Genomic DNA, 26,823 nt, shown 5'->3' on the forward strand with positions numbered 1-26,823 from the left:
CTTTTAAAAGAAAAATATGTACTGACAATGTAACTTCATTCCCACTTGTTAAGTTACTTTTGAAACTTAACTTCACTAGGACTTCATTTCCATGTGTGTGCCTGTGTGTTAATTTAATACAGAAATTTCCAAGATTTGCTGGCTTTGCACAGGATTTTACCCTTGTTACTACAAAGCAAACATCAAAGAAAACAAGTAATTTGTCAAAGTCTGCAAGGTTTTGAAACCATGCCTCTGTATTCAAAGCTCTGCTTTTTGCACATTTGTGTTCTTGATTTTTTAAAAATTTGTATACCACCACAAGCTATGAATGCACGGAAGGACTAAAGAATATTCTAAATAAATCAATATGTCTACTGTACTTACACTAGCCTTTCAAATCTATAAATAAAATCATAGCTATGTGTTGTGGTAGTTTTCTGCAACTGGGCAGCTGAAACTGGAAGAAAATATTAAGCTTTTAAAACCATGTTGGTTAAACACAGTGGTAACTTTATTTCCTGTGCACCATTTGAACTGTATTGGATTTAACCACAAAAACTGGGCTAGGTTCTTCCTTTAGTCAATGAAAAATTCTCTGCCATTAAGCCAGGGGAAAATCTGGTCCAAGATTTTTTAACCACATGAAGGGTAAAAGGCTTTGACATGCCTTTCTCTCTATGGATTTCATTACATGTTACGAGGCTTTCTCGCATAAGCCATGTTTCCTCAAAGGCTTTTTAATAAGTCTTTGCTATGACTCAGCACCCCATAAAGCTGCTTTTACCAATTCACGTTCCAGTGGTTTCTATAATCCCTAAATAAAATAACAGCCTTTAGATCGTTTTCCAGGTGGCTACACCTACACCCCTTTTCCTGAAGAGGAAGCAGAGGCAGGAGGGAGCTGTGCTTGGGGGCCATTTTAGTTGGTGAGTTCTTCCTGGTAGGCTGACCCTTTGACCACATGGTCTGAGGGGGCGGGGCTTTGGCTTTAAATTAGTGCCTGCAGAAGCCTCTCACTCTATTTTTTTACTTTAATCTGCTAAATAGGATAGCCAAATAGTATTTCTTACACCTGGTGGCAGGAATGTTTCAGGAGTAGGATCATACTTCCACACTATTAGGGAGCAGGCCGGGTAGGTGGGACTCGTCAGCCATGTAAGGCAGCCCATCTAGGAGAAGGAAAACTCTGATTTCAAACCTCCACTGCCTTGTGGCTATATCCACTCATGGAAAAGGCTTCAGGAGATAACCTCGAGGCAAAATCCGGAGCCGGAGTCCCGTAGACAGTTCGTGTTGTTCTGCCAACTCCTGCGACGTCGCTGGAACCAGTTGTATTGGCTCTTGCCTCTCCATTGGACTATTTCAGTGACGTGGAGAGGGGGGATTTGCTGCTTGGGTAACAGCCTATCCTCCATATTATTCTACCCAGGCTTCGTGCTCTGGAGAGGACACTCCAGCTTTGCATACAGTGTCGAAATAACACAGGAACTAGCAGTTACTGGTTATACGTTTTGCTCGATTGGCACAGAGCATGATGCCAGGGATTACTTCTGATGGTCAGAGAGCCGAAAAACAGATCAATAACCATGCACCACGCAACAATCAAAAGAAAACATCTGCCCTAAAGTTGGGAACCTGGAATGTTCGGACAATGACCCCTGGCTTTTCTGACAACCTGCAGGAAATAGACGACGTGCGCAAGACAGCTGTTATCGACATTGAACTGAGTAGACTGCGGATGGACATTGTTGCCCTGCAAGAGACGAGATTGCCAGACATGGGATCTGTCAAAGAAAAAAACTTCTCATTCTTCTGGCAGGGAAAACCATTGAACGAGACCAGGGAATATGGTGTTGGCTTTGCGGTCAGAAATACTCTGCTGAGATCCATTGTTCCACCTACTGTGGGGAGTGAAAGAATCCTGTCTCTGCAGCTCCACTCATCAGCGGGACTGGTCACCCTCATCAGTGCATATGCACCAACACTGTCATCCACAACAGAAGTCAAAGACAAATTCTATGACGATTTGGCAGCTACTATCAAAAACGTCCCTGAGAGAGAGCCGCTGTTCATTCTCGGAGACTTTAATGCTAGAGTTGGTGCTGATCACAACTCTTGGCCCACCTGTCTAGGCCGTTTTGGCATTGGGAAGATGAATGAAAATGGCCAACGTTTGCTGGAGTTTTGCTGTTATTATGGTCTTTGTGTCACCAACACATTCTTTAATACAAAGCCTCAACACAAAGTTTCCTGGAGACATCCAAGATCGAAGCATTGGCATCAGCTTGATTTGATCCTCACTAGACGTTCTAGCTTATCTAGTATTATGATCACACGCAGTTACCAGAGTGCTGATTGTGACACTGATCATTCCCTGGTGTGTAGCAGAATAAAACTGCAAACAAAGAGATTGTATCACACTAAAAAGGAAGGAAAACCACGTACTGTATAGATATCAACAAGATTCGCAATCAAAGAAAAGTGGAGGAATTTGCCCAAGTGCTTCAGGAAACCCTTCCAGGCCCGGCTGATACGAATGCACCTGAACGATGGGAACACTTCAAGAACGCTGTTTATAACACTGCCTTGTCCACATTTGGCATGAAGACCAAAAAGACGGCTGACTGGTTCGAAGCCCATTCAGAGGAGCTGATTCCAGCCATCGAGGATAAGAGGAGAGCTCTAGCAGCATACAAAGCCTGTCCTAGTGAGTACAACTTGCAGGCTCTTCGAGCTGCTCGTAGCCAAGTCCAACAGACTGCCAGGAGATGTTCCAATGATTATTGGCTTCAGCTCTGCTCTCAGATACAGATAGCAGCGGACACAGGTAACATCAAGGGAATGTATGATGGTATCAAGCAGGCTTTAGGTCCAATACAGAAGAAATCTGCTCCCTTGAAGTCTACTACAGGCGTGATCATCCAGGATCGAGCACAGCAGATGGAACGTTGGGTACAGCACTACTCTGAGCTATATTCTAAAGAGAATGTAGTAACGGAAGAGGCACTAAATAACATTGAGTGCCTGCCTCTCTTGGAAGAGCTGGACAGTGAACCAACTTTAGCAGAAATAAAAGCAGCCTTGGATTCCCTTGCCTCTGGCAAGGCACCTGGAAAGGACAACATCCCCGTTGAAGTTTTGAAGTGTTGTAAAGAGATCATCACCACTGAGCTGTATGAACTCTTTTCTCTTTGCTGGAGAGAAGGTGGAGTACCACAGGACATGAAGGACGCAAACATCGTCACATTGTATAAGAACAAAGGCGACAGGGGCGACTGCAATAACTACCGTGGTATCTCTCTTCTCAGCGTTGTAGGGAAGCTGCTGGCCCGTGTTGTGCTGAAGAGACTTCAGGTGCTTGCAGACAGAGTGTATCCAGAATCACAGTGTGGTTTTCGAGCTAACAGATCCACCACTGACATGGTATTCTCCCTCCGACAGCTGCAGGAGAAATGCAGGGAACAACAACAGCCACTCTTTGTGGCCTTCATAGATCTCACAAAGGCCTTTGACTTGGTTAGCAGGGACGGACTTTTTAAAATACTTCCCAAGATTGGATGTCCACCTCAACTCCTTAATATCATCAAGTCCTTTCATGAGGAAATGAAGGGCACTGTAGTTTTTGATGGCTCAACATCAGATCCCTTTGACATCCGAAGCGGAGTAAAACAAGGCTGTGTCCTTGCGCCAACCCTGTTTGGGATCTTCTTTGCTGTCATGCTGAAGCAGGCCTTTGGAACTGCAACAGAAGGTGTCTATCTCCGGACTAGATCAGATGGAAAGCTTTTTAATCTCTCTAGATTGAGAGCGAAGACCAAAGTCCAAATGAAATGTATGCGGGACTTCCTCTTTGCTGATGATGCAGCCATTGTTGCCCACTCTGCTGAAGACCTCCAACAACTCATAAATCATTTTAGCAAGGCCTGCCAAGACTTTGGACTAACTATCAGCCTGAAGAAAACACAAGTCATGTGCCAGGGCGTGGACTCACCTCCCTCTATTACTATCTCCATGCAAGAACTGGAGGTTGTTCATGAATTTGTGTACCTTGGCTCAACAATCTCTGACACTCTCTCCCTAGATGTCGAGCTGGATAAACGCATTGGGAAAGCAGCTACCATGTTCTCTAGACTCACAAAGAGAGTATGGCTTAACAAGAAGTTGACGGCATACACCAAAATCCAGGTCTATAGAGCCTGTGTCCTGAGCACACTCCTATACTGCAGCGAGTCCTGGACCCTTTGTGCACGGCAGGAGAGGAAGCTGAACACCTTCCATATGCGTTGTCTCCGACGCATTTTTGGTATCACCTGGCAGGACAAAGTTCCAAATAGAGTAGTCCTAGAACGAGCTGGAATTTTCAGCATGTATACAATATTGAAACAGCGCCGTCTACGTTGGCTTGGGCACGTCGTGAGAATGGCTGATGGTCGGATTCCAAAAGATCTCCTGTATGGAGAATTAGTGCAGGGAAGCCGCCCCCGAGGGAGACCACAGCTGCGTTACAAGGACATCTGCAAGCGGGATCTGAAGGCCTTAGGAATGGACCTCAACAGATGGGAAACCTTGACGTCTGAGCGTTCAGCCTGGAGGCAGGCGGTGCATCATGGCCTCTCCCAATTTGAAGAGACACTTGTACAGCAGACCGAGGCAAAGAGGCAGTCCCGAAACAAGCAAAACCAGGGAGCTGGACAGGGGACAGATTGGATTTGTCTCCAGTGTGGAAGGGATTGTCACTCTCGAATTGGCCTTCTCAGCCACACAAGACACTGTTCCAAGACCTCCATACAGAGCACGATACCATAGTCTCTTGAGACTGAAGGATGCCTACAAAGACACCTACATATTTACAAAAAGAAGGACACGTGTGTATTTTAAAGCATTAACCACTTTAAGTATTTTTTTATGTATGAGCAGCAAAGCTATTTAGATATATACAAAATGAAAATAAGTCATACAGATCTAAAGCTGGAAGCAATGATACCCTAGAAAATCTGTATTTAGTCACAAGAGAAGTTGACCATTCCAACCCAGAAGCAATTTATAGGCTGGTAAGCAATTTACAGAATGGTAAGCCAGGCTGTGGTTTGCTGAATTCTGCTTTGTTGTTGTTCTGAACTCGTGCCTGCAAATAAGCCACGGTTTCTTAGCCAGGGAATGCCAGCTTGTTGTTATGTTAAAATCCAGAATTGTGGCTTGTTCTAGGCTTGTCTTCTCAGTTGCTTGCTGACAAAAGGAACATGAAAGAAGATGGAAACAATTGGTAGGTAGCTTGACTCTTTGCTAAAGCAATGAACCACAGGTATCAGAAACTATGGCTTAGCATGACATCTAAAGGGAGCCATAGTCTGAGACCTTAAATACATGTGAATGATTGCATTTCATCTCTGTAAATTAAGATACGAACAAACCTTTAGCTGTGCACACAACACTCTCAGTTCTTTCATGTGAGTGAATGACAAATCTAGGGTGACTTCAGTTAGTTATTGTTTCCTGCAGTATCCAAACTAGGAGAATATAGCTAATGAAGAGCTTTGGAACAAGTCAAGATATTAAGCTATGGTTTAATATCTTGCCTTATCCTGAAATTGTGAAACATAGTTTCCTGCTTTGGATGAAAAGAGAAAGCATAGTTAGCTGAAGACCTTCTTATTGGTTCAGTCTTACTGAAAAAGAAGGAAAGGGGCTACGTGCAAATTCAAAAGGTTAATTCAGACTTTTGTTTATTAAGCTAAAACATTACTGTTTGCATTTTCCTTTTCTGAGTCTCCCTTTCTTTCTTTCTGCCTCCCTCATTTTCATAGATGTTTAAAAGAAACAATTCTAGTTGTCATCTGAAAACCTATGACACTATCTTATGTTCAGAGCCTGGAAGAATTGCTTTTCAGACCGCAGATCTCAGAATCTCTCAATCGGTATGGTTCACAGCTAGGGTGGGAAGATCCTGGAAGCTGTAGTTTGAAAAAGTAACTTTTCCAAACTCCAGTTATGTTGAATTGCAGTACTATTCTGTCTTGTTCAGTGATGGCTATTCTCACCGGCACTATCTTCATGAGGTTCCAGGTAAGAGGTCTTTCCTGATCCGGTAACTGGCAATGGCAGAGATGGCAACGAAGACCTTCTACATTCAAATGATATGGCCTTCTCAGCCAAGATGTTTGGCAACCAATGACAACCTAGAAAGCCACCAGCTGCAGCCTCAAGGGCTGATGTAAATTCTGCATCATGTCACGCTTCTCACCTATTTGCTTGGCAGTGGTAAGCATCAACGAGGTGGCCTGACGGGCATGTTCAGCACTGCTCATTGCTAACTGATTATGTTTAGGTAGACTTGGTAGGGAAGTCAGTGTGGGAGATGCATAGGGTACACTTATGAGGTGGTGTTGATAGTCAGTATCATTGCCTCCTAGTTACTATAAACAATCTTGAAGTTGTCCATGAGACGGCAAGGTCTGCAGAATTTGATGTGAGCTGAGAACCCTGAGGTTGCAACATACGTTGTAGTCAAAGCTACAGGAATTCCTGTAGAAAAGGCATGGAATAAGAACTGACACCAGCAATGGACAATGCTCTGGAAAGTCCATTCTTATGTTCCTATGATGCCTGCCACAGGGCATTATGGAAAACAAGAATAGGCGGTCTCACGCACTTGCCATTGGCCTAACCCTAATCCAAACCCATGGAAGCCCATCACAGTTCATCTCACCCACCCAAACCAACCACTTTGTCAAAGGTCCAGAAATCAGAACTGGTCCTGATTGGCATGGCTTATGTACAACCTTGGAAATTCTGCGACCTGATTCCCACATGAGTCCCACACAAGGAGCAGGCCTACTTTGGTTCAACCTACTATTTGCATTTAGACAGAATCTAAGTCCACTGATTTACAGATCAGAAGCACTGAGGCTGCAAGCCAGAAAAAGGCCACGGGGCTGAGATTTGTGGTTGTGCTGACTGACCCCCAGTTTTTATTGATTTATTCCCTTGCTCTTGTTAAACTAAGGAACTTTTGGAGATTTACTGCACACCACCCAGAAATGTACAGAAAGATCCTGTGCCTTTTGTGCCTGTTCTGTTATATGGGGTGAGGATTGTGTAGGCTTTTTACATGGATTCCCTTGTGTTCATAAAACCGGTCAAATACAAACAGACAGAAAACTATTTTGCAACAGGACTGCATTTACCATCACATCAAGTCTGGTTTTCCATTAGCCTCTTTTTTTTTTGTCTTTCTTTACCAGCTAATTCAACAGGCTGCTGGGTAAACAAAATGCTTAATTGCCCTCATTTCAAGGAGCCTGAAGATTCTGATTTCTGTGTATTCGCAAAGGCTTTCATGGCCGGGATCTAATGGTTGTTGTGGGTTTTTTGGGCTCTTTGGCCGTGTTCTGAAGGTTGTTCTTCCTAACGTTTCGCCAGTCGGCCACAGAGACTGGCAAAACGTTAGGAAGAACCTTCAGAACACAGCCAAAGAGCCCGAAAAACCCACAACAACCATTCTGATTTCTGCTAGGCAATTCAGGTATTAGAGACAGTGGTTTAACTTCAGTAGTAAGTCATAACTAGAAGAGGCCCATTGAATCAGTGGAACTTATATAGGTGTTAACCCATTAGATCCCCACTAATTCAGTGGGCCTACTTACCTGTGACTTGCTACTCGATTTCAGTTGATACATGCCCTGCATGTAGCATGCACATCTTCCAGTACCATACTGCAAAGACACAGCAAAGCTAGTATGTGCAATCTGTCCCCATCTGTATCAGACACCATGAGCTAAGGATTGGGAGATTAGAATGGCTGAAGTGGACCTTGGCTGAAGCGCTTCTGATTGTTACCGGCAATTGTTGATTGACAGCGTCAACTTTTTGCTGATTTCAATGTATTTGATGATCTGTCATTTTACCTTGCCAGTTTCAACAGTTTCATTCTGATTGTACTTCAGGCTATTTGAAAAATTAATTGATATAAGATGGTGAATAAAAACGGCAAACTTACAAACAAATGAGATTTACCTCAATACTCCTTCAACGCTCTTTTAAAATTATACCTGTCATCAATGGAATCCACTTTCTCTTGGATCTTGTCTGAGTTGATATTGCCGTCGCTGACTAATCTCCTTCCAGTCTCCACAACAGCATTGATCTTCTCCTCATTGGCATCCATGGTGGTCATGAAATCTTCCTGTTTTTTGATAGCAGCTTCTGCTCCTTCCAAAGTAGTGGGCATTTCAGTATGTGCCAAAACATACTCCTATAACATGAATAAGAAGAAGAGGAGGAGGAGGAGGAGAGAGAGAGAGAGAGAGAGAGAGAGAGAGAACTGGACATTATTTTTTTCAGTTAAAAAAATGTGTGTGTGCTGGTGCCAGATGCTTGTTTAAACATAAAACACTCTGATAACTTATTGACCACACAATTCATTTGCCTAACTTCTTTCATCTTCTGTCACCACAGCAGACCGATTTCCCTAACCTATTTATGGTTTGAAATGGACTCTGTTAGCACCATAGATCACTTCTAGACATGTTTAAGGTCAAAAGTGATTCTACCCTTAGCATGTCATTAGGAAAAGAAAACATATTAGCTTATCAGCCATGCAAATCCCTGATGGGCAGAACGGAAAGCTCCTTGGATTATGATCAGGTAGCTTTTAACACTGAAATAATCATTCCTTCTAAGGAGGAGTTCTCAAGTTTGGTCTTCCCCCCCAATCCAACCCAACCCAACTTTCTATTCAATTCCAACTTATGCCAAAGTAGCAGTGACCCCAGCTCTTGCATCTTTCCAAACTGGGCCACAGATGCAATCATGATATTTACATATTCATGAGATATGTCATAGCATTCACAAGACCACAATACACATTGATGGACACGTATGTACAGTACATCACATTCTTAGTCGTCCAAACTGTAGTTTAGAACATTGGGAATGAGTGACATATTGTACATACATGGCATGTCATCTTCCTCATTCTCTCTTTCTCATCTCTCATTCCTCTGCCATTCACTATTTATTAGAGGACTTCCTGATTTTGTCTTGAAGTCCACATTGCCAAACTGTGCTTTGAGCAGACTCTAAACGAGGACTAGAAATCAGAACTGATATTTGGTTTGTGATCCTGGTTTGGAGGGTTCACTTAAACCATAGTTTAACAGTTGAGACTTCACAGTAAGCTGTGGTTTGAGAAAACAACGAGCCTGTCACTCATTTCTGATTCCCTGATGCAAAGTTCAGAGGATTGGGAACATGTTTTCTAAACATGATTAGTATGACAATTTCAGTAGCTTCTCCACGTAAGAGCTTGAGAAGAAAGCAGTTCTGCGAAGCAACTCTTGACAGTTAAGTCACAGCACTGATTCTTGGGTGGCTGAATAATACCTAAAAGACCTGGACATTACTTTATTTTTTTCACAGTTAAAAAAGTCTGTGTGTGCTGGTGCCAGATACTTGTTTAAAATGCCATATGAAATGTGAGTTTATTTCAGATAACCCAGGAAGAGCAGGGGGTGAAAATGACTATAAATGCCAAAAACTGTCCTCCAAACCTATGAGACCTAATCACAGAAACATTGAATTGGAAGGGGCCTATAAAACCATCTATTCCAAAACCCTGCTCAATGCAGGAATCCAAATCAAAGCAGATCTAAAAGATGGTTGTCCAATTTTCTTTTGAATGCTCCAGCGTTGGAGTACTCACCACCTCCCAAGGAAACTGGTTCCATCGTCATACTACTCTAACAGTTAAGACATTTTTCATGATATTCAGCCTAAATCTGGCCTCCTGTAGCTTGAGCCCAGCATTACCTAAGATGTGAGCTAGCCTTGCATTGCTGGTCTTAACAATCAAGAGAACGAGAGAGCATGTACTGGGCCCCACTCGAATATACCAACCTCTACACGGCTGCCAATCTGCTGCTTGTGCAGATGGAGTTTAGAGGTGGCCACCAAATTTACAGTTGAAAGCTCTTTGTGATGCAGAAAGCTGCTGAAGTATCCTCATGTCTCATACAGGCCTATGAAGCTGAAGGTCTGCTTTTCCCCTGACACAGCAAAAAGGGAAGAGTAGGTAGAAAACTGATGCAATATGTGTGTGTGTGTGGGGGGGACAATTGTAGCCACTGCAATTTTGGTGACACAAATGGGGGCAGCTATTGCTGATTCTAGAGCAGGAAGCAGTGAGATTCTCAAAATATAGCCCCTACATGCAACCTATCCATGCTTTACAAGGTAGAAGGGATGTCATCATCCTTGTATTCTTAACACGACACCTGCGTACCTGGTTGTTAAGGAAGGCTTCTGCTTGCTTGGTGTCTCTAAGGAAGAGCTGGTAGGCATGGGATTGGGAGAGAAGGTTCTGCCTGTTTTCCCACATTTTGTGTAGCTCATTCCATCCAGTGTCCAAGGCCTGCAGGCGCTGCTGCAAGAACATGTACTGAGCATCCGTCTGCCCTTGTGTGACCATCTCCCCCATATCCCTCATCTTCTGGTAGTCCTCCTCGTAATTGTTGATTTCATTCTTAATGTTCTCATGCTGCGTAAGCAGCTTCTCGGCCTCTGTCAGTGTGTTTGGCATGTCTTCCGAGGCAATGGCTGTCTGGGTTCGGGACAGCCAAGACTGGAAGTCATCTAAGTCACGCAAGAACTGCTGCAGCTTGCTTGCCTCTCCGAGGGACTCTTCGCGGTTCTTCAAGGTGGTTTTCATCTCTTCCCAAACGTCATGGATTTCAGCGAGCCTGGAGAGTATGGCCTGAGCTTGGTCAGGATGCTCTGATTCTAACTTCTCAGCCTCTTTCTGAAGGTCGCTCAGCTTGGCCTCAATAGCAACCAAATCTCGTTCCATTCCGGTGAGCTTCCTCTGAAGAGCAATAACACCAGCCAGATCATTGCCAAGCTCTTGAGTAGATTCAATGACTTTAGTCTTCTCCCTGATCCAAGATTTGGTTTCGTTACACTCAAGGTGGTAGTTCTGGATACTGAGAGCTGAGATGAGAGCATCCTTCTTTATGTCCACTAATTCTCTGAACTGGCTCCACCTAGAACCAAAAGAAGCAGAGAGTTAAAAATGGAGAAACGTAATAAATTCATCGTTACTCCTTCTTCTGAATTTGTATAATATATGACTGATCCGCCTTTTCATATAAAGTTAAAGGTTCCCCTTGATAAATTGTCCAGTTGTGTCTGACTCTAGGGGGCGGTACTCATCCCCGTTTCCAAGCTGTAGAGCCAGCAGTTTGTCCGTAGACAGTTTCAATGGTCACGTGGCCAGCGCGATTAGACATGGAATGCCTTTTCATATATCCCGCCCTTTATTAATATCTGCAATATTGGCTATACTTGCATTATTCCAACTGCAGGGTGCAGAACCTTTAGCTCTCCAAATGTTTTGCATGCCAGCACTCAAAAAAGCCTCAGCCAGCACAGCTAATAGTGAGAGATGATGGCAGTTGTAATCCAAAATACCTAGAGTCTGAATGCTATTTATTTTATTTATTTAAAATATTTATACAACTTGAGGACCTATCAGGTAACTTTCCAAAACAAACAAACAAATGGTAGCACCTACCAAGAATAATAATTTGATCTTATTATGAATGGTGGCTACATGTGACCAACTGTTAGAATCTCTGAGTGAGGAAGATGAGAGAACTCTACCGCTTGCTTTGTTTTTTTATAGTGTTCTTCAACTTTAATAGCTTTAATTCAAAGTGATAACTCTAATTGTCAAGGAAGCCAACTGCTAATCTTATTTTGCTGGAGCAAATTCATATATCCAGTAAAATTAGTTGAAAGGGGGGGAGAAGCATTATGGACTACTAAGGATCTTGAAGGACCAGATCCTAATGCAGAAAATAAAGATGCATCTAATGGAAAAGCAGATACCCAGTATGGTGTAGTAGACAGAGTGATAGACTAGGACTCAAGAGGCCTGGGTTGGAATCTTTGCTCAGCCATGGAAACTCACAGGAAAAGTGGAACTGGTAGAACCACTCCTTAAATATCTCATTTACCTTGGAAGTCCTATTAGGCTTGTTATAAGTCAGCACCAACCTTCCTGCACACAACAACAACAACAACAACAACAACAACAACAACAACAACAACAACAACAACAACAACAACAACAACAAGAAGGGAACAGGCCAAGCAAGAGTCAGCATTTCTCACCTTGTATTGAGCTTATCTTGCTGTGCCTTGATGTCCTTTTCATTGGGATGGCCATTGTGTATCAGCTGCCTAGCAATCTGGTTAACCACAGCAACGCGTGATGCCTGGTTATTCATTTCTGGTTCTAAGCTTTCAAATCTAGAGAGAAAGAGAAAAGACGACGACCACGAAAGTGTCAACAGAGATCCAACAGCCAAAGCACTAAGCTACAAGAGCTAACAAAATGCATCTCGCCACTTGGTCTCTCACCTGTGTTGGATCACTTCCAGGTCTTCCAGCTTTTCTGGGATTTCCATGTTGTTCAGCCACTGTTCTTTCTCATCAATCCACAGTTCACAAGCATCTGCTTCACTCAACATCTTGTACAGAGCCAAAGTGTCCTGCAGGGCTTGCTTACGAAGCCGTGTGAGTTCGGCAACCTCCTTGTACCTTTCTTCTATTCCCAACAATCTGCTCTGAACATCTGCCGATTCCGCGTGTTCCTGCGGCAAGACTCTGGCTTGTTCGTGCAGGGAATCAATGATGGACCTGTAGCTTGCAATTTCTTCAGCAACATCTTTGTGCTTCTTAACCAAGGACTGAGTGGAATATTCATCATGGCCAACATCACTGCTAGAGACAATTTTGAGGATGTCCAACATCCATGTGTCTATATCATCAGCGTCGGCTTGGAATTGGTGAAGGAGAGAGGCTTCTTCCAGTCGCTTCTTGCGGAAAGCAGAGAGCTGTTCCAAGTTAGCCCATTGATTCTGGATGTCCTTAATCCTCTCTCTGATCTTCTCAGACCCAAAGTGATCCTCAGCAATCATATCTTCCCCTTCCTTGATAGCCTGCTGGAAGTGGCTGCTTCGACCGCTCATCTCATCTTCAAATGCCTTATGCTTGCTGAGAAGTCGGACAACGCTGGTTAGGTCCTTTCCATAATCATCTGATGACAAGATCTGCTCCTTTTCCCTTATCCATCCTTCTTCTTCAGCCATCTCCCAGAAGAACTTCCACAAACGTCGGGATTCTTCCAAGCGAGCCCGACGTTCAGCTGATAACTGACACAGTTCCTTGTAGCAGAACTCCATATGAGCCACACGGTCTCTGATAACTTGTGGGTCACAGGGCTTGTAACCTGTTAATAGGTGGAAAGAAGCAAACGGGAAATTCATTTACAGCAGAGAATACCAAATTGCACCAAGCAGATGAAGTGAAGAAAATACTGATTCCGTAGCATTCACACACAGATTCTTCCAACTACAGTGGTGCCTCGCTAGACGATGATAATCCATTCCACTGAAATCGCTGTTTAGCGAAATCATTGCCTAGCGAAAAGCATTTCCCCATTGGAATGCATTGAAACCTGTTTAATGCGTTCCAATGGGGAAGAATCGTCGTTGTCTAGCGAAGATCGGCCATAGGAAAGCCGCTTTGCGAACTGCCGATCGGCTGTTTAAATCGCTGTCTTGCGAAGCTTAGGTCCTGAAAACACCTGTTTTGCGAGCGCGGAGGGAGCCGTCAAAATTGTTGTCTAGCGAAAATCGGTTTGCGAAGCAGGGACCAAACATTGTCCAGCGAAATTCCCCCACAGGAATCACTGTTTTGCAAATTGCTATAGTGATTGCAAAAAGTCAATGTCTAGCGAAAAACTGTCATGCGGGGTAACTGTCTAGCGAGGCACCACTGTAAATATTTTCAACACAATAGCTGCAGCTTTCTGAGAGATCCTGCTGAGGAACATCAGAGCAAGCCTCTGTTCTAAGACCCTCCTCATGGTTCTTCTGCCAACACTTCCACAAAGGTACACAAACAGACTGCAACCCATCCATAACAATTTGTATCAGAAATCAGTTGTTGAACACAGTGGAAGACAGCCTGCTCTCCAGGCGAGTCTTTTCAACTCTCCTCATGCCTGCTGCTCTCCATTCCAATGTGACGAATGAAAGGTGATGAGCAGCAATGATGTCCAAAGGAACCACATGCAGGCTATATATGTCAACCAAAGCAGGAAGCTCTGAAATAAATATATCATACCATGCATCTCAATTTAGCTTCCCATTCTTCATCCTTGGCATACTGGCTACTCCAGCCAAGGAGGAGCATAGATAAGGTATTAAAATGGGGGAGTTTCATTTAGCTACTACGTGAAAATGCAGAAGCTGAGTAGATGAGTTGCAGCGGCTGTTTGGGGTATTTGGACAAATATTCTATCGATATCAGGAGAAAAAAGGTTAAAAGCTTGGAAAAGTTACTTTTTGGATTGCTACACCCAGTTCCCTACCCACCCGCCCACCCTGCAACCACCATGGTCCTTTTTCCAAGCTATGTGCTGGTCTCCAGCCACTGCTGCTGAGTTCAAATAACTAGATGCAGTTCTTATGCAGTACTTATTCAGCACTTAAGTTATCTGTTCTACCACCTTATTTTTATTAAACTAAGAAAAGGACAGCATAAAAAAAAGTTATTGATACATTTAATTTGACCTTTTTGTTTTGTTATTATGTTTTGTGGATTTACTTAAAGTGTTATTTGTCGTTCTATTGTGTTGTGATCTGCTCAGAGTGGCCTTGGTAGCCGTATGGGTGGTACAGAAATTGAATGGAATGAATGTATGAATGAATGAATTAATGAAAGAATGAATACTTGTTTTGTGCATACTAGGCCTGGATACACTGGACTCTACTACATACAAAGCTACACTGTGTGCAAAAAAAGATGGGATAGGCATGCCCAGAATTGATCTTACTGTCTCCTTGAGCACCACGCATTGCACACTTGACCCCCTCAGTACCTTGGCCTCCACACCAGCTAATAAATATCTGGGCATAATAGTTCTTGCTCCAAAGGTCATCTACAAAGGGGAAAATCTCACTAACCTTCTCCATCTGTGGCAAATTTCTGAGCCGATGCATTGACTCCTCTCACTCTCTCAGCCTGAATAGAAATGTCAGCCTCAACAAGTGCATGCTTCTGCAACAGGTCTTCCACGCCTAGTAGATGTTTGCCATAGTCTTGAGAAAGCAGCAGCACCTGTGGACAGAAAGCTAGCCAGTCAAACCACCCAAATACTACTACTTTCTGATACATTTTTTTTTAATTTTGTTTCCATGGCTGATCTTTCATCAAGGACTAAATAAAAACCTACCTACGTCTAATGTCCTGGAGCTGTCTGTCTTTGCAGATGCGCAGTCAGGTGTAAAATACAAATGTATCCCCTAATACCTTGATTCCACAGGAATGTGACTTTTTTCATTTGATTGAGTGCCTGTGTATTTTGTACGGCAGTAGAAAAAGGATAGGGAGGATAAATTCTCTGGAAGATGGTACCATTACCATCAATTGGCTGACCCCATGCTGACGGCAACGCAACCCACAAAAACCTCCACAATGGCAGTGTCGGTGTGCATCAGTATAGGGAGGTTGGCTCCCCTATGGCAAATCGACCTACCACCATGGAATGCTGGCTGTTCTCTTAACTGCTAACCCAGAAAAAGAAGACATAGAGGGAGAGAATGGCAGCAGTAACCATTGCACTTGATAGCTATTATTCTCTCTGGAGGATGGCTGGACCCTGGTCACCAACTTCCATTTTGTGATCTAACACGGTTCATCCCCAAAACTATTCACTGTTTAATTTTAAAGAGTGGTCGCAAAGACCAGATAGGCGGGGTATAAATGAAATTAATTAATTAATAAATTAAATAATTACATAATTAAATACTTACTACTATTAGAATGAACTGCCCTCTCTCTCTTTTCCACCCCTCTAACTTATTTTTATTTATTAACTGGATTTTATTTGAATAAATAAAAATAAATGAATAACCTGCAGGCATTTGCATGAATTACAAAGTCTAATTGTGCTATCAGAATAAGGCAAAGGAAAAAAAAAACATATGATTAGGTATGAACTCACTGAATTTGCACACTCATAGTGCAGCCCATATCCTGGTAAATTATCGGCGATAAATGAACCATAAAGAGATTAGCCCTTTTCTTGAACCTCTCTCTTGAACCCAACTGGCTGGTTACCTTCATCTCATCCATCCAGTCCATGATGTATAGCATCTCCTGGAATATTTTCTGCAGACCAAGGTTCATCTCCAGCCGTTGCCTGCGGGCCCTCAGCAGTTCCAGGAGATACTCCCACAAGCGGATCACATTATCCTTCCTTGCAGTGATGCGTTTGATGTCATGATAATTCTCGGCTTCAAGCTCCTTGGCCACAGCAACCACAGCCTGGACCCTTTCTTCATAGGCTGCAATGTCTGTCTCAATGGCTTCGTGTTTCTTCGTGGCAGCCTCCACCGCTGGGAGGTCAAACCCAAAGTTGTCCTGTAAACGCAAAAGGTTCCGTTTAGCACAGAGGATACCAGTTGATGATGATCCATGGGTCACAGAAAACCCATTTCCACATGGACAAGGGATCATGATGGGCGACACCTGTCCATTCTCTGGGAAGATTATCTTTTCCAGTTTTAATATAATAGGCACCTGGCCATTTTTAGGAATTTAGGTTTGGGGACCACATTGAGTTGTCTGGTCATCCTGGAATTCCCACTTATAGCTTCATATTGCTGATAATATACTGCTTAAGCTGTAGGGCCTGCATTGTGTGATAGAAAAAAGCTGTCACCCTTTTGACTTGCACCTCAACTGGCTTGGGGTAGAATACATCCAGGAACTAAAGTTAAGGGCTTGGTTGTCGAAATGAGTGGCCTCTTCTCATGTCCCAAATGGAAAAAAATCAGACAGACTGTATGGTGGGTAGACTACACCCCATCATACACAGCTAAACTTCAAACTGACAGCAGAGCTGGTTGTCCCTACAAAGAATTCATACATGTTTTTTCATACCCAGGGATATAGAAGTGTCGAGTTCTCAAGCCAATGTAAGTGAAGGCTTTCTGAGACCCATCCCTTACCTCTGTGATAATGTCAATATGCAGAATCACCACCAGGACTTAGAAAGAACACATTCGATTTAACACATTCATATTAAATTTGTTATTTGCACATTAAACAGGAGGAAGGCATCTAATTTTAAGTAAATGACATTTTTAAAGTAACACTTAAAATGTGACTTCTAAAAGGTTATTCTTTAAATGCATCAGCTGGCTTGTATACCGCCCCATAGTGCTTCAAGCACTCTCTGGGCAGTTTACAAGTTAATTATGCAGGCTGCACATTCCCCCCCCCCCCAGCGAGCTGGGTACTCATTTTACCGACCTCGGAAGGATAGATGGCTGGGTCAACCTTGAGCCGGCTACCTGGGATTGAACCCCAGGTTGTGAGCACAGTTTTGGCTGCAGTACAGCTGTTTAACCACTGCGCCACAAGGCTTTTAATGTTAACACATGAAATTAAAATGTTCTTTCCAAGTTCTGATCATGAACCTGTGCTCTATGCGTTTAATTTGTTAAAGAAAAAAGCCCAAATGATGTAACAAAATTGCTGAGCAAGACTGTATTGGCAGACTGGATTCTCTTCACTCGGACTTAACTAGAACTGTCTGTTTCTTCCTAACGGCAGGCTATATAGCAGTATAGTGTAGCTAGAAATAGTATTTTCACTCACAACTGTTGTTGGGAAGAAGTTATTCTATTATTATTTTGTATGTACTTGAACTCTCAAAGATATGTTAGATTCAATTTGCCTTGTATATTTCATAATGAATTGGACTCCAGCCCACGACAGCTGATGTCGCAACACGTCTGTTAGTCCTTAGGGCTCCTCAGTGCCTTCGTCTGTACAGAACATTTTAGTCTGATCCACGAGAAAAGGCACAGAAAAGTAATGTGCAGCCTTTTCATCCACTATCATCAATGTGTCGGTTCTACTCTGAGGGCACTTGTATAGCTCTTACACCATACACACAACTGCAGCCACTAACATTATGAACACACCACTTACTAGCTCAGCAGTTCTAAACCCATCATCCATTGTCAAAGACCTGCATCTAACCGGAGGAGATCCACTGGGTCAATAGGATTTCTGTGAATGACAATTTGTTGTTCTGCAATTGCTTCAATGAAACTGTTCTACTTGGACTATCAACTTGATTTAAGCCAAACTATTTCTCAGATTTTGTGTGTGTGTGTCCCCCTCCCCCCAACCCTGGCCAAAGACAAGGCAAAATATGGGATATGAGGACAGGATATGATTGTCGAAGTGAAGGTGTTCTGAAACGGAAGTGCTTTTCTCTTTTACCTCAGGAAGAAACCTGACTATTCTGGGATGTTTTCTGGCATCTCCAGGTCTCTGAAAGTGGAGTACAACTCTCACCAGCACAAGCCAGGGAGGATCAAGGTCAGCAGCTATTGAAGCTGTAGTCCAAAGCATATAGAGAGCAGCAGGTTGCCTGCCTTCATGTTATAGGCAGACAACAGAATTCAGCTTGAGGCTGACATTTGTGGCAACAGCCCTGCATTACATGTTCTATCTAGTTTCCCCAGAAAAAGAAGGGAAATTCCTGGAGGCTAGAACATACTTAACTGTGTTTGCACTATTTTGGACCACAATTCCAACAGCCATGGCCACAGGAGACTGAAAGAGTTGTAGTCTAAAAAAGTAATTTCTCCAGCATATGAGCACACTTCCATTTCTCCTGGATTCTACCCACATGTGAGTGCCAACAAGTTACAAGCTTTCAGAAGCTCCATGCAAAATGGCTTACAGTGCAATCCGATTCAAGTCTACTCAGAAGCAAGCTCTGCTGAGTTCAGGAAAGGGGTGTAAGATCACGCCCTTAGTCAACTAAACAATACGGTGTACTTCTAAAAAAGTTTCACCTGAGAAACCAGACGCTGGTTTTCGCTCAGCCACGTCTCCCTCATAGCTGCCTTGCGGTCAAATCTGCGGGCGAGTTGTTCCAGTTTCTCCTGTCGGATGAGCTCATTACGCAATGCCAGTTCTCTTTCATGTTCAGCTTTTTCCAGTCTTTCCCAGGCCTGGGTAAGCAAAGAAATAATAGTGAAATTAATTAAGAACATAATTTACATAAGGAAAAAGCCTGTGAGAAATTCCGAAGTCTGCTTCAGCACTGAATAAATATTGCACAATGTTATAAAAATGAACATGTTTGGGTAGCTAGTGTTAATTAATTAAGGAATGCAAAATGCAGTGCCTGGGCTTGAAAGGTGTGGGGGGGGGGCCAAAGCATCCCAGTGCTTCAATTTGCCTTTGGCAGTTTACCCTCCTACCAAATAAACAAAGCCTGACTCTTTTATCTGTTCCGTTTTTATCGTAGTTCCTTTGGAGACTGTTAGTAACCTGCAAGGTGATAAGCACATGCTGAATCACAGGATCTGGTGGCTGACAAAGCATTTTAGGTATAGCTTTTCATTTTTCCAAACAGTATGTTTCAGGATGTCACAGCTGCAATGAAATGTCTAAAAAATTGCTAAGAATGGGAAGACAGCAGAGGAGTGGGCAAGCCGGAGCTTCCTATGACCATGATGCAATTTTCTGCACTTATGTGAAATCTCAGATCAGAGACAAACCAGTCCTCACACCTTAAAAACACCATAAATGCCATAATATGAGCAAAATACCAGGGCTCATCTAGCACAGAGGGCAGAAACATACACGGCCATAATTTTTACCCCCCCCAAAGAAGGAGCTGTGTCAGTTTGTTTCGGCATGAAAATGAAAAACAAAACAAAATAAATGAAGAAAGCTTTGTGGCACCTTTAACACTGAAGAGATTTATTTTAGCATTAGTGGACTGTGGTGTTAATGGACTAGATTGTAAAAAAAACAAAAATTAAAATCTGTGGCCAGAATCTTACTGAAGATTTATATATACATATGAGAAATCACATTACTTGCGTGAATTGTGAATCACAATACAGTGAATCACAATACAGTGAATTGTGAATCACAATACAGTGAATTGTGACTAATTAATGAGATGCCAAGTCTGTCCCTGCTTGGGTGCTCATTTGCATGAGCAGAAACACAGCCAGGAGCGCAACCAGCACTTTGTGAATTAGCAGCAATTTGTCACCACAATTTATTGGATTCCACTTACATACAGGTAAAGTACCAATTGAATTCTCCCTGTAAGCCTTTTGCTTGCTTTCTCTTTGTAACTTATGTTCTTAAAAATCCCATCACTCTCCAGTCCACTTTGATCAGTTGCATACTATGAATGCAGAAATAGTGCCCAAGTGTCTCAACAGAATGCTAAAAATCAAGCCAGTCCATTTCTCAGATCCTCCATGTAAAAAAACAGCATCTCTCATTAGGTAGATGCTGTCTAAGGTTCTTCCAAATCTTGGCACAGGTCCTGCTATCTGGCACCAAAGACTTTTTAATATCCCACAGATACATTTCACACACATACACATACAAGGGGGAAAGAAGGAGGGACCAGGTAGGTTCCGATTCAAGGGTCAAGTAACAGCTGCCCTAAAAATTCCAGGTTGGGTGTAAAGGAAATTAGGAAGCTTCTATTGAGACACATTCATTATTGGCAAGGCACCTTGTCTAATTGGATGCCGCTCATCTGGTTCCACCAGTACAGCACCCTGTGCTCTAATGAGATTCTTCACAATCTTTCCCACCCCACCAGCATCTTCCCACTTATCCATCTCGGAAAGATAACTAGTCCCAAGCAGGCAAATTCTTCTGAGCAAAACCACCCAGTTGCACAGAAGCCATTCACTCCAACAAGCTGATCTTCACAGCAGATTGTGCTTTCTATGGCAGGAGACTGGGGTGCAGCTGTTTCAACGAGACTGCAATATTACAAGTGGGTTGATGTCGCTTCAAGCTAATTCTACAAACGGTGATGATGATGTGCTGTTTATTTGGTTCAGAATTATGGCAATCGTTCCCCAAGGCTTTCCAAGTTTGAAGTACTCAGAGGCTGTTTTCCAGATTCTTTCTGGTGGACCCTAGACCATGCAACTTGTCTGGGTATGGAACTCTGCCAGCCATACACACTCTGGCTGATATCAGCTTATCGTTCTCCTGGGAGGTACAGAGGGATTCAAACTCCCAGCCCCTGGCTCCACAATGTGATGCTACAACTCACTGAATGAAAGATGTGCCTAACTGGTATTAAACTGATATAAATGTGTAGTGTGCACTTCCTGTTTTATCTGTAGACATCCGATATGCAAGCAAGAAGACAGATTCTTCCATGATCTGGCTCATGTGTAAAGCCTCCATGGCGATAAGAGAGATGTGAATCCAACTGGTAATCTCAAAAAGAGTAGAGGCACACAAAATCAGTGGAGCTTATACAAGTGTTGACTTCCCATTCAGTAATTGATTGAATAGGCCTACTCTAACTACGATACTCAACTAGATTTAGACCAGGATCTTTTCTTAAGGCATGGGGCTTTTGGCAGCCCGTTTCTCTCCCCTTGTATACAGTACATATTCTTTATGAACACCAGAATAAGGCTGTGGTTAATAGAGGACAAGCCACAGAAAAACAACAATAGCCAGAGAGAGAGAGAGAGAGAGAGAGAGAGAGAGAGAGAGAAGGATTCAGTCTTTGCAGATATACTCTGGTGGAGTGCAAGGGCGTGTTGCCAAGGAATGTTCTACTACAGATGTCAGCAACTGCTAAATCGTGGGCCAAATCTGCCTTCCAAATGGCTTTGCAGTGATCCACTAAGACTTTCCCTTTCTATTCCACATTAAGTGATCAAAGGCTGGAAACGGTTGTCTTTTTTTGGACTGGAATTTTTAGAAAGTGAAGGACATTTTCCATATATCTTCCATACTGGCTGGGATGTTCTGGGAATGATAGCCCCAAAAAGCACATTTTCTACAAGGGAGAGACCATGAGGAGCAATGATCCATGGTGGCGTAAGAATCAATGCATCCTTTGGGGAGACAATTACTGAGTCACCAGTTTGAGAAGACAGCTTATGGGGCTTGGCCCAACTCCTATAAATTGTATGTTCCAGCAAGAGACTTATGGAACTGCTGGGTAGCTCAGGGGTTTTGGCATCTGGCTGTGGAACAAGAGGCTGGGAGTTCAATTCCCCACTGGACCTTCTTGACGAGAGCTGGACTTGATCCATACAGTCCCTTCCAGCCCTGTAGTTCTAATATTATGATTATTATTAAATAAAGTTGGCAATCTTCTAAGAGGTCTTCCGTCCATAAATCCAGAATAAAAATGGTTGGCTGGCTGTTGCATGGGCTCATTCACTAACTCTGCTTTGGGGTCCTGAACCAAATGGTTAAGACCTCGTGTGTTGACATTTCACCCTCACTCTCTGGTTCTGCATATTCCTGCCTAGAGACACTTTCTCTCATTAAACTCTTTGATCCTCTTGACCCTGCTTCTTTTTCTTTTAATTTAAAATCTATTAACAAGAGGGGCTGGCATGCTGCCCAAGCCCAAACCTGTAGCATCATCTCAAATTCCAAGAATGGCCTTGAACATTACATGGGCTGTGGTGCATTCTTAAAAGACAAAAATGGTGAATGGCCACAGCCCTGGGTGAATTTTGAAGTGGGCCGATCCTCACCAAAAAGTACAGTGGTGAGGATAGGCAGCCTCTCTGCTGCTTTATGGGGGGGGGTGTGCGCGAAGAAGTGGGGTTCCTGTACAGCATGTGTATCGATTTCATCAATTTGCAGTGTTTGTGTCTTTATCTAGGTCTGTTGAATTTTCTTCGTGTGTAGGATGTTTTGCGGGATGTACTTGCCTATGTGTACTTCTTGGAGGAATATTAATTAGCCATCTTCTTTGAGTTGTGCAATCTGTGGCACTTTGTGGAGGGAAAAAAACACTATGATTCGGCATTCAGAGGCTCAGGAGGCTCTTCTGCTGCACACACAGTTTGGTGGCCAGGTGACTTGCCTGTCCCGTTCGTTTGCCTTTCCAAATGAGTGCCCAAACAGAAAACTAAGTTGAATAGCATACTCCTGCTTTTGGAGCTCTGATCCCACCTCTAATGAGGTCCCCAGGGATATATTACTTCTCATTTCGCCTTATCAGTGTTCCTTCTGGGAAAATAGCGTTTGGTGACTGGCTATAACTGCTGTGGCAGCCATTGTGTGAACAGATAAGGGCCTCCTCTGGTCAGCCATTTTGTGAAGTCTCCACAAGAGTCTCTTAACATTCTCAACAGGCCCAAAATGGAAAGGAACCTTTCCTTCTTCACCTCATTTCTTGAGTGGCCCAGACCCTCTGAGCCTCTAAGTGAGGAATGGTCTCTCCTGTCAAGTTTCTTATAACCTTTGTCAACAGCTGTTGGACTCCACATTCCAGTGCGAAAAATAGACCTTTGCTATGCAACTCTGACCTTTGTTCAGCAGGCAACCAAAAAGGGAGGAAAATGCAACTTCAACCAAGCATTCTTTTTTTTCCCTATGCAAAGGTCCCTCCCTCAACTTTATGCGTGGTGGACAGCGGGAAAAAGTGAAAACGAAAGCTGTTGTCTGGAATTCCTCACTGAATTTAGGAGCCAACCTTGCTTGGAACTCGGAAAAGTTACTTTTGGGTCTACAACATCCAGAATGCTACAGCATTGTCCAAGACTTGTACTGGTTGGGGGATTTTGGATGTTGTAGTTGTGACGATCACCCACGTCACTCATGCCATTCATAGTCATGAGATGATTTGCATGAACCTATAAGAGGACTGGAGAGGTGGAGTCAGCAACTACATGAGGCTTGGCGGGAGAAGGAGGAGTCAGATAGGGCTAGTTAGTCAGAGAGAGAGAGGGAACAGATATTGAGAGATAGAGCTGGTTAGGAAAATAGGTAGAGAAGGTGGCAATGATATAGCAAGAGAAAAGAAGTATGTACTGAGAGAACTGTTGATGATTTGCTTGTGTATAATGTGTATCTGAGGGACTTAAAGAAAGCAGACCGCCGAAAAATTGATGCCTTTGAATTGTGGTGCTGGAGGAGACTCTTGAGAATCCCCTGGACTGCAAGGAGAACAAACCTATCAATTCTAAAGGAAATCAACCCTGAGTGCTCACTGGAAGGACAGATCCTGAAGCTGAGGCTCCAGTACTTTGGCCATCTAATGAGAAGAAAAGACTCCCTGGAAAAGACCCTGATGTTGGGAAAGTGTGATGGCAAGAGAAGGGGACGACCAAGGATGAGATGGCTGAACAGTGTCTGTGAAGCAACCAACATGAATTTGACACAACTCCGGGAGGCAGTGGAAGATAGGAGGGCCTGGCGTGCTCTGGTCCATGGGATCACGAAGAGTCGGACACAACTAAACGACTAAACGAGGGACTTCTGTTATTATTCAGTCTGTTTCACTTCAATAAATAAGTTCTGTTTCTGTTCACAAGTCAAGTGTTCAGACAAATGTCATTTATATTGTGGATTGAGGTAATTCACTGGTGGCAGTGAGAAGAAAACGTAATGTGAGCCTTTGTGAGGGAAAGACAATCAGGGTCCACAAGGGCGAACGCCACAGTAGTCACCCCCCATCCCCTAGTTTCCAAGCTCTCCTTCTGCTTGTTACATCAGTTTGCCTTCCAGTCCCATTTCGGTTTGGAGAGGCCCTTTTAGCACTAAACCCAGGCTTTGGACTGCTCCCTCAAACTGCTTTTTTTCACCCTGATTCTTGCTCTTCTCATTGCTCTTCCATCTCTGATCTTATATCCCTAAGATTCATCCATTTGCATAAGTAGCATGAGGTTCATCACTAACTCAGCTATGGCTCTCAGCCTTCAGCATCCTCATCTGGCTGATGAGTACAGTCTCGTTGCTGAAACTGGGCATGGAGAAGAGGAGAATATGAATTAAGAATGTATTTACCTTGTTAATATCTGAGATGAGTTTCCCTTCCCGGGGCATGTACACCTTCTGATTGTTGGCCCTCATTTTGCTCTGAATGGTGAAGAGCAGCACTTCCAGGTTTCCTTTCTCTGTGAATCTGAAAAGGAAAATTGGGAAAGGGGGGAGTGGGGAAAAAACTTTTAAAAGATGCAAGCTTTCCACTCCAAAATCTGCATGCATTACATGGTCAACTTTTTTCTCCCCTACATTTTTGCCCATTCCTCTTCTTTTTAAAATTATTTTTTTCGGTCTTCCCTTGCTAAGTAATACATTTTGTCTTCACTCGCTAGCTGATAAATTTGAAGCCTCAACATGACCTCACTTTAGCTGACTGCAAAGCCCCAGTTAGCTTTCCATGATAGGCTGGGGCCTTTTGAGTATTCACAAGGAATACACACTGCTACACATTTAAAAATGGACACATTCCAGGTGATTTAATAAAGCTTTTGGCTGCTGCTCTGTATTTTGTTGATGTAAGCTCACTCTGTACAGTAGCCATCATAAGGCCAAGGTCATGGCCCAGAGCTAAATGATATGCAATGATAGTTAGTGTACCTGCGGCTCTTTTAGCAAGAAAGAGCTACTTTATAGAATTTCAATCAAAACTTAGAAAACTGGCTATTTGGACTACGAATGGTATCCCAGAGGCCACACTGACTGGGAAATTCTCAGAAATGCACTCCAAGAAGGCTACTTTTCTAAGCTCAGATTTCAATAACCTGAAAATCTCTGCAAATACTTAGATGCCCATTGAGCATTTGCTCACATCTACAAAAGAAGGTATATGCCCCTGACATACTGGAGAATATGTACAGTGGTGCCTCGCTAGACGGTTACCCCGCTTGATGACGAAATCGCTTTACGATGCTCTTCCCCCCCCCCTTTTCCCTTCGGAGGCTTGCCGAAGGCTGGAGAAAGAGGCGGGAACTTTAAAAAGGGTTTCGGACAAGCCTCTGCAAATGCCAATCACTGCGAGAGGGACCCGGGCAGTCCTCCCATGGTGCAAGGTAAGCCCCGGGGGACCTCCAAAGCCGATGTGGGTGGTTTTGGGGCACCCCTGCCAGGGCTCTGATGGTACAGGAGAAGCCATCAGAAGCCTGGCGAAGGTGCCTCGAAACCACCCGCGCCTGCTTTAGAGCACTTTGGAGGCTTTTCCTGACAGTACAGGAAAAGCCTCCAAAGTGCTCTAAATCCAGCGCGGGTGGTTTTGGGACACCCCCGCCAAGGACCTTAACAACAGGCAAATGTTTTGTAGAAAGAGAATAATAATACACAAGGCTCAAGGTCCCAAGAATACACTTCACAAGAATGGTTGCTGGGTTTGTCCCCAAAAAGCTAAAATAAGCCAAAAATGGTTCAGATCATAACACAGTACACTAGTACAGAACCTGTAGCCCATCTATATGTTATGAGACTACAGCTCCCATCAGTCCAAACACTGGCCATGCTGGGTAGGGCTGATGGCAGCTGTAGTCCAACTGGAAGGCTAGATTACCTTCATCTGCATTTCAGATTAATGGGGTGGGTAGAACAGCAAAATCCAAGAGGGACAGAGCTTTTCATCCATTCCTAATGTAACAACAAATTACGTGTAATAATAATGACTACCGACAGGTGTAATAGGCAGTTGTCCAATAATGGCTTTTATATGAACTATTTCTATCCTAAAATACATTTTTCTCAGTTAAAAGTGAATGGTTCATTCCTACAATTGGGAATACAGTGGTGCCCCGCATGATGAAGATAAGCCATTCCCCTGAAATTGCTGTTAAGTTAAATCGTCGTCATGCGAAAAACAATTCCTCATTGGAATGCATTGAAACCCACTTAATGAGTTCCAATGGGGAAACTACTTGGTTGTCTAGCGAAGATTGCACATAGGGAAGCCATTTTCCGAGAGCTGATCAGCTG

The 26,823-nt window shown here is 43.4% G+C and overlaps 1 protein-coding gene across 7 annotated transcripts in view; it reads right to left on the reverse strand.

The window, feature by feature from the left end:
• Nucleotides 1-26,823, reverse strand: part of SPTBN1 (spectrin beta, non-erythrocytic 1) — a 243,093-nt gene that overhangs the window by 45,171 nt on the left and 171,099 nt on the right. For all 7 annotated transcript variants that reach the window (XM_072987493.2, XM_078382288.1, XM_072987500.2 and 4 more), the window contains 8 exons: nucleotides 24,892-25,009; nucleotides 18,927-19,085; nucleotides 16,168-16,470; nucleotides 15,012-15,165; nucleotides 12,400-13,270; nucleotides 12,151-12,288; nucleotides 10,262-11,018; nucleotides 8,031-8,233 (listed from right to left, as the gene is read on the reverse strand). In XM_072987493.2, coding sequence (XP_072843594.2) covers nucleotides 8,031-8,233; nucleotides 10,262-11,018; nucleotides 12,151-12,288; nucleotides 12,400-13,270; nucleotides 15,012-15,165; nucleotides 16,168-16,470; nucleotides 18,927-19,085; nucleotides 24,892-25,009 — 2,703 coding nt within the window. The remainder of the gene's footprint in view (nucleotides 1-8,030; nucleotides 8,234-10,261; nucleotides 11,019-12,150; nucleotides 12,289-12,399; nucleotides 13,271-15,011; nucleotides 15,166-16,167; nucleotides 16,471-18,926; nucleotides 19,086-24,891; nucleotides 25,010-26,823) is intronic.

This window comes from Pogona vitticeps, chromosome 1 (genome assembly GCF_051106095.1).
Source record: "Pogona vitticeps strain Pit_001003342236 chromosome 1, PviZW2.1, whole genome shotgun sequence".
Lineage (NCBI taxonomy): Eukaryota > Metazoa > Chordata > Lepidosauria > Squamata > Agamidae > Pogona > Pogona vitticeps.